The sequence below is a fragment of the Barbatula barbatula genome (assembly GCF_947034865.1).
Source record: "Barbatula barbatula genome assembly, contig: scaffold_199, whole genome shotgun sequence".
NCBI lineage: Eukaryota > Metazoa > Chordata > Actinopteri > Cypriniformes > Nemacheilidae > Barbatula > Barbatula barbatula.
This window is the reverse complement of record NW_027636855.1, coordinates 2,501-17,396: the sequence shown is the minus strand read 5'-3', so window position 1 is coordinate 17,396 and position 14,896 is coordinate 2,501. Positions and strand designations below refer to the sequence as shown.

At 39.6% G+C, this 14,896-nt stretch overlaps 2 protein-coding genes across 2 annotated transcripts in view; one reads left to right on the top strand and one right to left on the bottom strand.

The window, feature by feature from the left end:
* Nucleotides 1-719: 719 nt before the first annotated feature.
* Nucleotides 720-8,979, top strand: LOC306890997 (netrin receptor UNC5C-like; the record flags this gene model as incomplete). The annotated part of the gene is made up of 8 exons (XM_079488422.1): nucleotides 720-1,076; nucleotides 1,297-1,384; nucleotides 1,799-1,967; nucleotides 2,465-2,698; nucleotides 3,025-3,171; nucleotides 3,547-3,711; nucleotides 5,403-5,581; nucleotides 6,541-8,979. Coding segments are annotated over 8 exons (1,502 nt in total), but the record flags the coding sequence as incomplete, so codon positions are not given.
* Nucleotides 8,980-10,192: 1,213 nt separating this feature from the next.
* LOC306890996 (bone morphogenetic protein receptor type-1B-like) overlaps nucleotides 10,193-14,896 on the bottom strand; it is a 7,122-nt gene continuing 2,418 nt past the window's right edge. Inside the window, exons 5-10 of the mRNA XM_079488421.1 lie at nucleotides 14,037-14,175; nucleotides 13,715-13,907; nucleotides 13,337-13,634; nucleotides 13,001-13,176; nucleotides 12,799-12,929; nucleotides 10,193-10,814 (exon numbers count right to left, since the gene is read on the bottom strand). Of these exons, the coding sequence (XP_079344547.1) occupies nucleotides 10,689-10,814; nucleotides 12,799-12,929; nucleotides 13,001-13,176; nucleotides 13,337-13,634; nucleotides 13,715-13,907; nucleotides 14,037-14,175 (1,063 nt within the window). The 3' untranslated portion in view covers nucleotides 10,193-10,688. The remainder of the gene's footprint in view (nucleotides 10,815-12,798; nucleotides 12,930-13,000; nucleotides 13,177-13,336; nucleotides 13,635-13,714; nucleotides 13,908-14,036; nucleotides 14,176-14,896) is intronic.

Below are 14,896 nucleotides of genomic sequence, written 5' to 3'. Positions count from 1 at the left end.
TGTGCATGTTAAAACACAGGACGTATTTGAAACCAAATAAATATATTGATTTATTTATTACTGTAATAGTATTTGCAAACACGAATTTTGCATTACTGGAAAAAGTAATAATAACAGATTAACTGAACAGAAAAACAATTTCTCCCGATCCCAGTACCACTTCTCTAGCTTAAAAAACAAAGTGCACAGAATTATTACTGATGAACAAAGATTTTAAAACTTCATAGTTATGAAGGTAAAAACACACGAATAAAGAACAAAACGACATCTTTCCCTTTCATTACACTTTTAAGTGAATTCATAAACTCAAGTGCACACAATTGTTTGAAAAATAAAGTGCTTAAATAATAAACTCCCTAAAGCCCTAATGCCATACATCACAGTTCACGGCAGAGAAATAACTCCACACGATGCTTTTCTTCTTGGCGCTGCTGAGACACATTATGGCGGACACACAGCAGGCCAGGGAGGAGCAACCTGTGCAAAACTACGTGTATGGAAAATTATACAATTATTAGCTACATTAGTAAATTAATAAAATCAGTAGTAAAAACACATTAGTACCCCCCCCAGTCCTCATACAGTGATATGCACACCAATCCACGAGTGTCACGCCTGTAACATGTTAAAGTGTGTTATTCATTCACTCGCACACGCAGAACAAGCAGATGACATATTTAAATATAATCTGATCTCTCTCTCTGTGTGTGTGTGTGTAGCAGACCTGCTGGCTGCAGCTCCTGACCTGTCCACAGCGGCGGCGCTCTATCGCGGTCCAGTCTACGCCCTCCACGACATCTCTGACAAAATCCCCATGACCAGCTCACCGCTGCTGGAGCCGCTGCCTCTTCCCAACCTCAAGATTAAAGTCTATAACTCCTCCGGTGCGGTGACCCCGCAGGAGGATGTCACCTCTGACCTCTCTGCCACTCTGTCCCCAAAGGTCACCCACTCTCTCCTGGACTGCGAGCCTGTGACCCCTCGGAACCAGACGCTGGCCCGTGTGCGGGACCCCACCTGCACCGCGGTAGGGTCATTTAATTCACTGGGTGGACGCTTGATCGTCCCAAACTCAGGTGAGAGAGCACTGCCCCTCTTTATCTGTAGAAACATTTAAAGCACAGAACATTTTCGGTACAGCCGTTAAATATATTGATTAAACTTCACTACCTTATTAATCTCCTTACTTTGGTGACTTTGTTCTGTCTTAGATGATATTAACCATGACAACTCAACGGTTCAAATGAAATGATATACAGATGTCATCGTCTCTCTCTCTCTCTCTGTTTTCTTCAGGTGTGAGCTTGTTGGTGCCAGCAGGGGCGATTCCTCAGGGTCGCGTGTACGAGATGTTTGTGACGGTGCAGAGAACTGAACACATGAGGTAAAAACACACAAACATATATCACGCATACATCACACACATGTCAGGCACACATAACGCAACACACACACACACACACATCCGTGTAGTAATTCTCAGGATGCAGTCAGTTGAGTTTTGATATTTTGTTGTTCACGGGTCTTTTTGTGTTAAACTTGTAATGTGTCAATCAATGATAAAGTAACGTTCATTATTCTTTTGAATGAGACGTCAGACACGGATCATCATGAAGCTCTCACGCCGTTCGCTGTTGCTATGATTACCACAGGAAACTGGGGCTTCTGTTCATCAGCATCGATTTACTACCAAATAAAAATATGCATCCACACCAATTTTATTGATTCTATCATCCAAAATGTATTTTAAAGGAAACCCCGCCTCCGTAATTCTTGATTTTGTCGTGTTCTCTCTCAGGCCGGAGGTCAGTGACGGAGAGACGATGCTCAGCACTGTGGTGACCTGCGGCCCGCCGGGCGTCCTGTTGACCCGTCCCGTCGTTCTCACCCTTCACCACTGCGCACACGCCCACTCGGAGCACTGGCGAATCCTCCTCAGGGGTCACACGCAGCGGGACCAATGGGAGGTGAGGAATTTGAATGCCTCCAAATAGGACGAAGCATTACGGCGGAGGAATCAGGTCAGAGAGAAACTCTGGAGATGAGAAGCTCCATTTCAATAAAGTGCTTATCCTGCGGACAGAAGCGAACATGACTGGAAAATAAATATGACTATCAGTGCAGCCCGCTGTGCATGGCGGGGTTCTACAAATACACAACACCAAATTCAATTATTGGAAGCGCTGAGTGGGAAGGGGAATGGGCCGGATTTATCTGCAGGAATCTGTTTCCGTTATCTGTGTCGGGATTCCTGGAGACACACCGAGAGAGAGTTCATCGAGCGTGTGTGTGCTGCATCTCAACAAACACGTCACAAACATTTGAGATGCCAATGATAGAGATGCCATTATTCACACGGTCAAACGTGTGTTTGTTACTGTACACGCAGGGATGGTTTGTGTGTGTGTTGTGTGTGATGTTTGTGTGCGCTCGCTCATGCAGATGTCGTGTGTGTTGCGTTCAGGACGTGGTGATGGTCGGAGAGGAAAACTTCACATCGTCCTGCTACGTACAGCTGGAGGAAGAGGCGTGTCACATCCTGACTGAAGCTCTGGGCTCCTACTGTCTGATTGGCCAGAGCATCTGTCCGTCAGCGGCTAAACGAATCAAACTGGCGGTGTTTGGACCTGTTGTGACAGCAGGTGTAGACTATCACATCAGAGTCTACTGTCTCCACGACACGCAGGACGCACTTAAAGTACGTTTCACTTGAAACAGCGTGTTCTTGCTTCTTTAACATGTGACATCATGACTCTGAATATCTCCATTTGTGAAGCAGTTTCTGACCGATGATGATGATGGTGTGTGTGTGTGTGTCTGTGTGCGTGTGTGCGTGTTTGCGTGTTTTGTTTCTGTGTGTGCATGCGCGTGCGTGCGTGCTTGCTTGCATGTGTGTGTCTGTGTGTGTGACTGTGTGTGTGTGTGTGTGCGTGTGCGTGCGTGTGTGTGTGTGTGCATGTGTGTGTGTGTGTGCATGTGTGTGTGTGTGTGTGCGTGTGTGTGTGCGTGTGTGTGTGTGTACAGGAGGTTTTACAGATAGAGAAACAGATCGGTGGTAAACTGCTGGATGAACCAAAGACACTGAACTTCAGTTACAGTAAAAACAATCTGAGACTGTCAGTACATGACATACACACACAGTGGAAGAGTAAACTACTCACCAAATACCAGGTAAGAGAGCAACACATGTGTTTGTCTATTCTGTTCTGTTATATAATTACATGACATTAGATTAGATTTAAGGAGATTGTTATAACCATATTTTTAATTTACCTAAAGTTTATTTATTAGTTATATTAAAACCTGCAACTATAAATAGTTTTACAGTGTGCTCACTGTGTAGGTATGCTCAGAGATGACGTGTTTTTGTATGCAAACCCCAGAAGCGAGTTTAGTTTGTCCGGTTCCATCGCTCCAAAGTCTATGGGAACCAGCGCAGCACTAACTTACGGGTCAGCCTACAAACACACGTCATCCCTGAGGCTCTCCGTTATACTGCATTATAACTGTGATGATAGTAATAAGATATAATGTTTGCGTGTGCAGGAGGTGGGTTTCTCTCAGGTGTGGAGCGGCTCCGTGCGGAGGCTTCATTGCTCTTTTGCTCTGGAGCGTCAGAGTTTGGCTGTGTGTGAGTTGTGTTGTAAGCTGTGTGTCCGGCAGGTGGAGGGTGAAGGTCAGATCTTTCAGCTCTACACCCCGCTGAGCGAGGTAACACAACCTCTCGTGATCGTGACACTATTTTAGAGGACTGACATTTGATCAGAGCGAGAACAAACACAGACGTGTGAATGCTGTGATGGCTCCATCTGTCTACTTAACAAACCACAAACATTTGTGCCATGAACTCAAAAACCCTTGTAATTATACGTGTGTGTGCGTGCACAGATGTATGATAAATAACGGATGAATAACACACACACACATGTCCTTTATATGTATAAAACACAGACGGGAGTCACACACGCTTGCGTTGAATCACCTGTTGTCACCCTGCAGGGCTTCTGTGGTATTTATAAATGAGATATATTTGGCTTGAAATGAAATCCTCTGACATTCTGAATTCATATAAATTGCAGCAGAAATTTCAATTGTGTACAAATGTTTCAGTACATGCATCATTCATTCTGACCGACTCTAAATATTGTAATTTTACATGAAACAATTTCTTCTTTTCATTAAATAAACTTAAACAATATATGTACATCTTAGGAAACACATTTTAAATATTATATTTAAAAAAATGTAAAAACATTTATACTGTATTTCCCACTGAAAACATCTGTTAAATTATTTTTGTAGATTTTAGTAAGTTAATATAACTATTTATATTTGTGATATTTACTAAGCCACGTGAATTATTCTTTAGAGTAAAGAGACATAAAACAACCAGTCACAATTCAAGAATTTGTTATTTTTTAAAGCAGTTTCTCTCTCTTAGATGTGTTTAAAAGCATTCTTCCTTTTAAAAAAGACTAATAAAGTTGCACAATTATATTTTCATCTACAAAAATTATTTCAACATTTAAGCAAATGGCTTCAAAATATTTTTTAAGATCCTGAGAAACATTTTACTCAAGTGAGCAAAAGTAAAATGAAAAAGAAAAAAGTTTGGCCGCTTAAGATGATATGTATAACTTGAATACTTGTGAATATGAAAAGCCACAGCAGACATTTGAAGAGAACCTCGATGTGACTGAATCATTTCTACAGTTATCAGAGAGACTCTTTATGTTAAAGGAGTAGTTCACTATAAAATGAAAATGTCATGATAATTATTTCTTCTGATAATTGAGACTTTTGAGGAAATCTTTCCAGTGTTCTTCTCCATATAATGCACTTAAACGGGATGCTGTTGGTCAAGGTCCAAATTTCAGCTTCACACGGCTCTAAACGACACCGGACGATGAGTAAGAGTGTTGTCCTTCAGTCACTTTCCAAGAAATTGACTAAATTAGTGCGATGCCTGTTTTGCATTATATGGAAAGCTTTCCTCAAGAGTCTCAATTTGTTTTGGACAGAAGGGGTCGGTGCTTTATCATGACATTTTACTGCTCCGTTAATAAAATGAGCTTTTTATATGAATGAGAGTGTTTTACAATTGAATACGCTTTTGAATATGATTTTGGTTTATTCGAATCAAAACATAAGCTTTAAAAAACTAAACTACTAACAATAGGGTTAATAATATTCGCTATAGAGTATCTTGTGAGTTAAGATCAAGCTCAAAGAGAACCCTGAAACCCTTTCTCAAGAGAATAAACCTCAGTACAGAGAAACAGAGCGAAGAACGGCTGGTACAGTGCTGTTTGTGTTTCTGAACTGAAGCTATATGGGATGTTTGGTTTTACTGAAGGGCATAAAGCTTTGCATTACGACTGAAGTGTGTGTGTGTGTTTCAGGACGTTCAGAGTATTGACACGTCTCTGATGGACCCCGGCAGCAGTATCACGGTGTTGACGGGCCCGAGCGCTTTCAGAATCCCGGTCAGCATCAGAAATAAACTCTGCAGCAGTCTGGACGCCCCACATACACGTGGAAATGACTGGAGAATACTGGCACACAAACTCAACCTGGACAGGTGACACACACACACATGTGCTCTTACAACCACCAACTACTGTTAACTTTATTCATGTTAAATGTTCTTTCATGGTGTCTGCTGAATGTAAATTATTGCACAAAAGCTTTAATACATTTATGCTTATACTTGAAATGTGAGTTTAATACATGTGCAAATACAAGTAATAAACAGCTATCATACACAAAGATTCTTTAGATTATGAAAAGGTAAGAAAGCGATCACTCTTCACTAGAGGGTTCTTTGTGGACTCAAGTTTGGTTCTTCTATGGCAGTGGTTCTCAAGCAGTGGGGTCTTTAGTGTGTTCTATCAGTGCTTCTCCAGTCTTATCTGTGTTAATAGTTGATGTTGTGAGATCACAGTAAAGTTGTACTCCGTAAAGATCATATAGAACTGAAGCTCTGCGCTCCAGAGTTCATGAACAGCAGGGGAACCAATGAGACATATTTCACTCTTTCTCTATATGAGAGACTTTTCCGAACATCAGCGTGTCTTCATCGCTCCACTTTTCACATAATTAGAGGAAAAGAAACCGTGAAGGACCCCTATGGTTTGAGTTCTGGTCGGGGTATTACTGTAGATCTTTAAAAGCGAACTTCAAACGCCGGTGAGTTTAGGTTTGGAGAGCACGCTGTTCACCTCGGAGGACAAACACGCATAAAACCGAGATCTGAGAGTTCACGGGGGACAGAAGTGCAGAAGAAGAGATAAAGGGAAGAGGATCCTGGGAAAAGTGTAAAGACAGGCTCTCGATGTTCTTCTTTAGACTCCCTTGGGTTTGTTTAGAAGCTCTTCAGACAAAGAGAGGTTTTCCGTTCTAGAGCATTGAGACGTTCTACATTTGACTGTTTGGTTCCGCATGTTGTGAAAGAGCAGTTTTAGTGCTTTAGCTGTGATGCGCTTTTCATTATCCTCACGTGTTTATTAAATAATCTCTCTTATCTCACCTGTCGTGCAGGTATCTGAACTACTTTGCGTCTAAGAGCAGCCCTACAGGCGTCATTCTGGACCTGTGGGAGGCCCGGCACTTTCCACACGGAAACCTGAACCAGCTCGCCACCGTTCTAGAGGAGATGGGTCGTCGTGACAACAGCCTCACTTCCATGGCGAAGGAACATTGACCCTTACGCCGGCGGTGACGTTGCTCTGATGACGTCTGGACTCAATAGAATGATCGGATCGGAACGTGAAGACGACGAGACAAAGCATCCTTAGAGCCTGTGACCTTTCACATCAACTTATAGTGCAGCATCTTATTCAGTTTCCATGGAAACGTGTGGTACTGTGGCTTAAGCCTCAGATTCAGGGGGCTAAAGATCTCGCCGGGGGCGAAGGTGAAACAGGGAGAGGGTCAAGACTCGCTACCAAAAACAACCCGATGTTCCTCCCCAGAATTCTGAAACTTTTTCTGCTTGCACGAGTAAGGACTGCAGTGTTATCCCGTGTGTGTGTGTGTGTGTGTGTGTTTGAGCAAAAACAACACAAATCTCCCACATTCTTCCCGTCTCTTTAGTGATCATTTTTCTGCAATTTTGTGGTGCCATCTAGTGGTTGCTGAAACAGTCAACGCTCATGTAAAATCATATTTTGAGAAGAGATAATACAGTATTTAGTGTGTGGACAGAGTACCTTAAAGTGGCCTTTAAAACCTCATTAACGTTCAGATATAAATTTCATTTGTATGATTTTTGTAATGCAGATATCTGAAGTATTGGTGTTGAACAAAAGTGCACACGAGCGCTTGCCAGGGATGAAAGATTATGTCGAGAATGAACATCTCAATATCTGGAATGCTGAAGATTAAATATGAAGTCGCGCTGTTCTTTGATTTTTAATGGACTTTTGTACAACAAACACAAACACATTCACACACGTTCTCTGCATGAGGTGTTTCTGTTGTGTTTAAATGATTCATTTCAACATTTACGCATTTTGCTTTGAGTAAAAAAAAGTAAAGATGACATTTATTAAAGATGACCAGTTTAACTTACTGATCCTAGAGTGAAAAAATACAAAATTTTTGTCTTGTTTTCCGACACAATTACCTTAAAACAAGACAAACTCACCTGAGAATCAAAAACAGAAGTGTGTGAAGGTTTTGCTCTTGTTTTAAGCAAAAACATCTTGTTAGATTACTCTGGAACCAACACATAAATTCATATTTGTTAACATTTTGACAAAATGCCCTTACAATGAAAATAAGTAGGCTTCAAGTTCATTTTATTAACTATACTTTATGTAATAAATATACTAATATCAAACTTGGGACTTTGACCCACTTTGTAACTTTTAAAAGTGTAATTTCAAGTAAATTATTTACAGTAGTTTGATGTGGATGAAACTATCATTCTCATCTGTTGAATACATTTTGTACTGCATTGTTATTTTCTGTTTAGATAAAGTATACTGTATGTTACGTTTTATGTACAGAAAGTACACGACAAGAAGACGGAAGGTATACTTTCACACTTGAAAAAACGTCCTTTTAAGATACTTGTATTGGTAAACAAGACAAACACAGAAGAAGATAAAACATTCGCAGTGTAGAAACTGAATGTTGTTTAGAACAGAACTCAGATGTGGATCAGTCATCATCTAAAGGCACATTTGATTATTTCTAGTGAGAGATGATGATGTTTCATTGACTTGTGGTTTGATGTTCTGCAGGTTTGAGTCTCTGTGTTAGTTATCTGGTTTAATACACACTAGAATCAACGAAGAGACGTGAAGCGTTTCTTCATAGAAAACCATTAACAGATGATTTGATTTGCTTATGTTTAGTATATGCACATGAACTGAAATAATCTTGTTAAATGCATTTAAAACCAAAAGAGTTTGATGAGAAGATTATTACTGATGGTGTTGAACAGTAATGAGACGTGTTTCCATATTCATCAAGGAAAGGAAGTAAATGAAAGTTATCACACGTTTAAATATAAATAACATGCACATATAAATAATTTACAGTGAAACCAGGAATGTGTCCGAAGCGAAACGATTCTGTTGACTTGAATATAAAATGGTGAATGTTTCTAGTGGTTTCAGTTTCAGTGAATGATGAAGGCCTATGCAACTGTAAATCAGAATGTGTGTGTTTGACATACAGAACTCATTATCTGCAGTATCACTGCCTGAAGACTCGTGACAGTTCTCTTAAAACACAACACACGACAGCGTCTGGAAGGCTGAAAATGGAATATTTTGGTCTGGAGTAAATGCTGCGCCAACTATGCAATGTTTGCTTCTGTATGGGACAACAGCAGGATTGTGTGTAGAGAGGATTTCATTCATAAAGAAATGCGTCCAAAAAAAAGACAAGCACTCAAAGTAAAATGCAGACGTGTGTTTCTGTACAAAATGTATCTAAAGGCTTTTTTAATAAATTATATTTTTAATCAACACTGAGAGTGGTCTTGTGTTATCTTATTTTGATCCTTAAAGGGACAGATGACCCAAAAATAAAAAATGTCAGACTTTGCCCCCCATAGACTCGCATCTCAGCTTTAACGTCAGATGGACTCTAACAATAACAACATTGGAAAAATACGAATCTTATCGACGTCCAACGTTGATTTGATGTAAAGTGATGATTGAGCATGTACTGATTTTTCAGTTCACGTGACATTGAACCATTTTAATTTTCTGTCAAAACTTTTTGTCTTATAAAAGTGTCAATACTGCAATGAAATATTCTGTACCATCGTACCAACAAGATACAGAACAGAAAATAAATCTACATATTAATCACAATTCTGGTACAATCAACATCAAAACAGAGCTCCATGCAGCAGTGCATGCTGGGTATCATCATCCTACAAAGCTCATGCATGACTCCCAGCATGGATTCCCTGCGTCTATCTCTCATGTACATGCTGATGTTCATCTAAAGCTGCGTGGCTGTAAGTTTCAGTGCTTGTTTATCTTGCAGGTGTTTCTCAAGTCAGCGTTGGATTTTGACGTCAATCCAGTTTTCATTTTCAATCAAAGTCAATCTGGTCAGTCCAATAATGTTTGTCTGAGGTTGAACTGATGACTGATGTGAGACGGGAGTTTATTCTGGAAACTCATAATAAAGTTTGTGACAATCCTGAACATGAGCAAACCTTGTAAAACATCTGTCACAAACTGCTTAACATGTTTTAGAGACATTAAGTTTTTGGTTCGTTTGTTTCTAAACATTGGACTTAAGTGATATCATTTGACTAAGAACCAACAAGTTCATTGAATTAAATGCAGAAGTCAGTGAATATTGGGGATGTACAGTCCAGATATTTTTTATTTAATATTGAAACATTAAAGTTTTTACTAGAGATAAAAGTAAACCCATCTCACTGAACGCCCGACATGCCCTCGTTTATTCGTTTATTACGAAACAATGTTATGACATCATTTTCAGGGAGGGATTAGTTAAGAACCACATGTGTCTGAAGCACACCTAGACCAATCAACATCACCGTATTTACTTGATAAAAAATCATATTCTGACCTATACTATAATATGACCAGAATGTCAAAGTACTTTTTTGGCATTTATTCATTTACTCTGGCAGACACATTCATCCAAACGGAAAAAGTATAAAAAAACTAATGAGAAATTAAGAGAAAATTTTCAGTGTTATTCAAACATTTATTCAAGCACATTGATGCTACCATCTTATTATTATCCACATACACAATAAATAAGGCACAGCCCAACAAACACAGAAACCACAGCTTTCAACATCAACCATCACATTTCTTCCATGACAGTTTGACAAGGTTAGTGACAACACGATTCAAAATAAAATAAGCTGAACAGACCAGTCCACAAACAACAACAACAACAACAACAAAAAACACGCAGAGGTGAATGTGTTTCCCTGGACGTGACCTGTTAGATCCTGCGGTTTCTCCACTGACCGGTGTTCACGGGTTCAGTTAGTGGACGATTAACATCACATGTCATGCAGATTTTACAGCGAGAACACACGGCTGTCTCTCTGCTTCCATCGACCGTCTCTGGTGATGTCGCTTGCATTGTGGATGCTCTGGCACCAGCGCTGGTCAATCCCACGGCAGGACTCAGGTGGGCGAGATGGCGTGTCTGCTTCTCAGTTGAGTCTGTCCTCAGACTTTAATGTCCTGTGACTCTGACATCTTGGCCAGAGTCTTTTTAATTCGAAGGGCAGTGAGTCGAGACGCGGGACTGTGAGCCCAACACTCCGTCATGAGTTTCCCCATCTGCCTTAAACACTGAAACAACACCACAAACACCGACGTTAATCTCAACACATTACCACTGTGCTATCAGAACGTGTATTCTAAGTATACTTGGCATGTAGTTGTGTTTACTATTAAACATTTTTCACATACTGACGTAAAATCTCACACGTTTAAGTTCAGCTTTGGGTGGAATAGTAAAAGAAGTTAAGCTGATCTTCTTTCTACAGTGATCATTCAAATCCACTTCAACTACACTTACTGTGTACTCCTAAATAGAAATATAGTACTTAAAGTGCAAAAATAATATACGTATATAGAACAGTTAACTTCCAAGTACTAGTAGTTTACTGAATGTATAGAGTGTTTAATTGGCCCGGTTAACTTCCGGTTTGTGTTTGGCTAGTGTCTAATATATAACTATTTATATTTAATTTAATCTATAGTAATATTCATTTATAATAATGTTTTATTATAAAATATTTGTATTAAATAAACGATTTGTTGAATTTGGTTGTAAGTTAATTTTATTAAATAAACTATTTGTTCAGTCACATTTAAATAAGCCGTATGGTACACGGACATCTAGCGGTTGAGCTTGGAATCACAGTCTAAATTTAAATTATTGGTGAGACGAGTTTAGCTAAATAACTAGGTTACTTTTGATTGTTATTATAAATAATCAACTGGATATCTATTGTTTGTGAACGTGTACCCGTAGTCGACGAAAGCGCGCATACGCACTAACATTTGTGTATGTTGTCATTTTGAAACCGTCTATACTTCTACTAAGTTGACTTTGTGGTAAAGTTCACTCCAAACATTCTGGATCATTTTGCAACCCAGTGTTGGGTCAGAAAGGGACAAACCCGGCCGTTGGGTTGTAAATGAACAAAACCTTTATATTAGGGACTCCCATTCCAAAATACAACATCTGTTTGTATGAAGACATTTAAACTGTCAGACAAATAGTAAGTGTGATATTATAAACACAACAAGTTGTGTGTAGAAATGATCTTTAGTAGAATTTTACACCTTTAGCTGCCTTTTGTTTTTAAAAATAATCCTCAGAAGATTCTGGAGCCCCAGTTTGAAACCTCCTGGTTTAACCCCTTGTATTCATACGCATATTCTGGCTCTATTTCACCTGATGCTGTGTTCAGAATAACCCAATAATTACTAGAATGCTCAATTAAAAGAGGGCAATTCCATGAAAATGTCTACCTTACTGCGAAAAAGTAAAGTTTTAATACCAAGGGTTTTTACTATGCTAACAGTACAGATATTAACATTTGGTGGTTTAAATACCCATGTGAGATCTCTCTTCAAATATTTAAAGCATTGGTTTTATTTTTATGATTGAACCCATGGAAATTACGATAAACTATAAAGAGGCATCTCTACTCCCTTCATTGGGTATTATTGTTTCATGTTTGTGCATTTTATTTCACAGAAATCCTACAAAGTTTGTCGCCTCCTAAAAACCGCGTCCTTTTATTTGTCACATGCATGTTTATTTCCCTTTTTTGAATTGTTCATAGACTGACTTTTTTATTGTTAGACTCTATCAACAAGGTTTTAGTCAAATATAAACAGATGGAACAGATGGAACAAATTCATTCTCTGAGTTTTTTTCTGTCACTTCCATTACTCAAAATGTCACGTCCATAACATTGGAATGAGTAGAGTGTACTTGCGTACTCAAAGTTTAGTAGTAGTAACGTTAAAGTATACTAAAGGTACACCTACAGTACATAAACTGCTCAATTAAGCCCAATTAAGTTAGCAAATAGTACACTTAAAATATCCTTTACTAAAGAATATTTGATACACTTGAAGTGTACCTGTTGTTGTAAGAGAAATGAGCATACATGTATTGACGATAACAGAAAATCTTCATTAAAAAACACTAAATCTACATTGACGGGAACAATTGCTTTTGTGTGTTGTGTGATTTGTCTTTAAAAGCGACAGAAACTAAGCAATGTCCCAGTGATGTGATGTGATGTGTATTGACCTCATCACTGGACCAGCGGTTGGGGAATGACGGTCGTATTCTCTTTATGCACACCACCTCTCTCATGTCTTCATATGACGGATCATTGGGAACGTGGTCGTGATACGGCAGCTGATATTCTTCCATGATACCTGCGGAGATCATCACAAATCAAGCAACGATCAAAGTTTTCCGTTTGAAACCTCTAATGGTCCTGTCATACCTCCAGACACGCATCTCCTGGCGATCTCCCACAGTATGAGGCCGAAGCTGTAGATATCTGCCGTGATGTACGACTGAAAGTGACTTCTGTTCAGAGTCTCATCCAGAACTTCAGGAGCCATGAAGCGCTTGGTGCCCACGCGTGTGTTCAACGGGATATCCACTTCATTTGTGTCGCTGTTTCACGCCATTACCACATGAATAAAGACGAGGTTTTATTACTCGGTTGTCAGATCACGTGTTTGTGAAACATCCACATTTCGGGACAAAAACCCAGAGGATCTCAATCAAATCGACATTTTTATATGAAATCATTTAGTGCTAACAGGAGACGGACCTGATGAACTTGACGGCCAGGCCGAGGTCAGCGATACAGCAGGTCCCGTTTCTCTTCACCAGGATGTTTTTGCTCTTCAGGTCTCTGTGAGCGATGGCCGGTTTTCCCTGCGTGCCGAAGATCTCGGTGTGAAGATGACAGAGACCCGAGATGGATGAATACGCCAGTCTCAGCGTGGATCTGCTGTCCAGCGTGGTGGATTTCAGATAGTCGTACAGCGAGCCGTTCTCGTGGTAATCGGTGATGAGATAAAGTTGAGTCCACGAGCCCGTTCCCTTAATGTCCGCTGCTATGAACCCTGCAGAAATAAACCCCAGACTCAATGTCCTCCGCTCACATGAACGTTAAATCATGTGTGTGTGTGTGTGTGTGTCTCACCGAGGATATTCTCATGTCTCATGAGGACGGTCTGATAGATCTCCGTCTCCCTGAACCAGCTGGCCTCCTCTGTGGTGAAAAACACTTTCACGGCGACTTTCTCTCCTCTCCATCGACCCATCCACACCTCTCCATACCGGCCCTTCCCGATCTGGGTCACCATCTGGATCTGTTTGGCTATAGTGCGCTGCACCTGTGGGGTCGACAACGAACCGAACTCACGCTTCAGAGGGATACAGTGAGACTTTGATCCGTCTGGATTTGGATCGGACTGTGAGATGTGGCGTTTGTGTTCATGCAGTGATGAAGTGTGTAGTCTCACCAGCAGGGGGAGTCCTGACCCTGAGCCAGAGCTCTGAGACTGTTCGATCAGATCTCTCAGAGATTCTCCAGGAGGAATGAACGTCTCGTCCTGATGTAGACTCAGAGTGTACCGTGGTGCTGACTCCTGACGCTTATACCTGAACACATACACCTGATAAACAACTGACCACTGAACTCTTTACGTCTGAAGAGAACCTTATATGACTGAATATCACCATACCCTTTACCTTTGCGTTACTATAGTAAACTTGTTTAAACCTTGCTATAGTAAAGAATGAAGTATACTACAGTATTTAATACAGTTTATCAATGTCACTATGATTAATACAACACAATAGTGTATTATATTACAGTCATTACACTGTACTATGATTTACTTGCTATAATGCATTACATACTACAAAACATTACAGTTAATTATGGTAAATATTAAAGTACACCACCGTGTTTATTCATACATTTTAAAGTTATACTACACTATTACATCAACTCTATAATTTTTTACATTGTGCCATAAAGTACTATAGTAAATATTCATTTCATACTACACATTTTTTAAATAGAGGTTGTCAATTTTATATATTTTACTAAATTAGGGCTGTCAATCACTTAAAAACTCAATCTTTATATTCTGTGATTAATCACGATTAATCGCACATAACATTCATATTTTTACATTCAAATAATTTCACGTTTAATCTCCAAATTCACGTAGAAACAACAGATTTCTTTAACAACATCATTTGATGAAGAAATGTAACATTATGACATTAGTACTGTGACTTTTCTTTATTTTTACATTTTAACAGTATGACTGAGAGCTCTCGTGCATAACCGGTAGGAAATATACAGAAATTG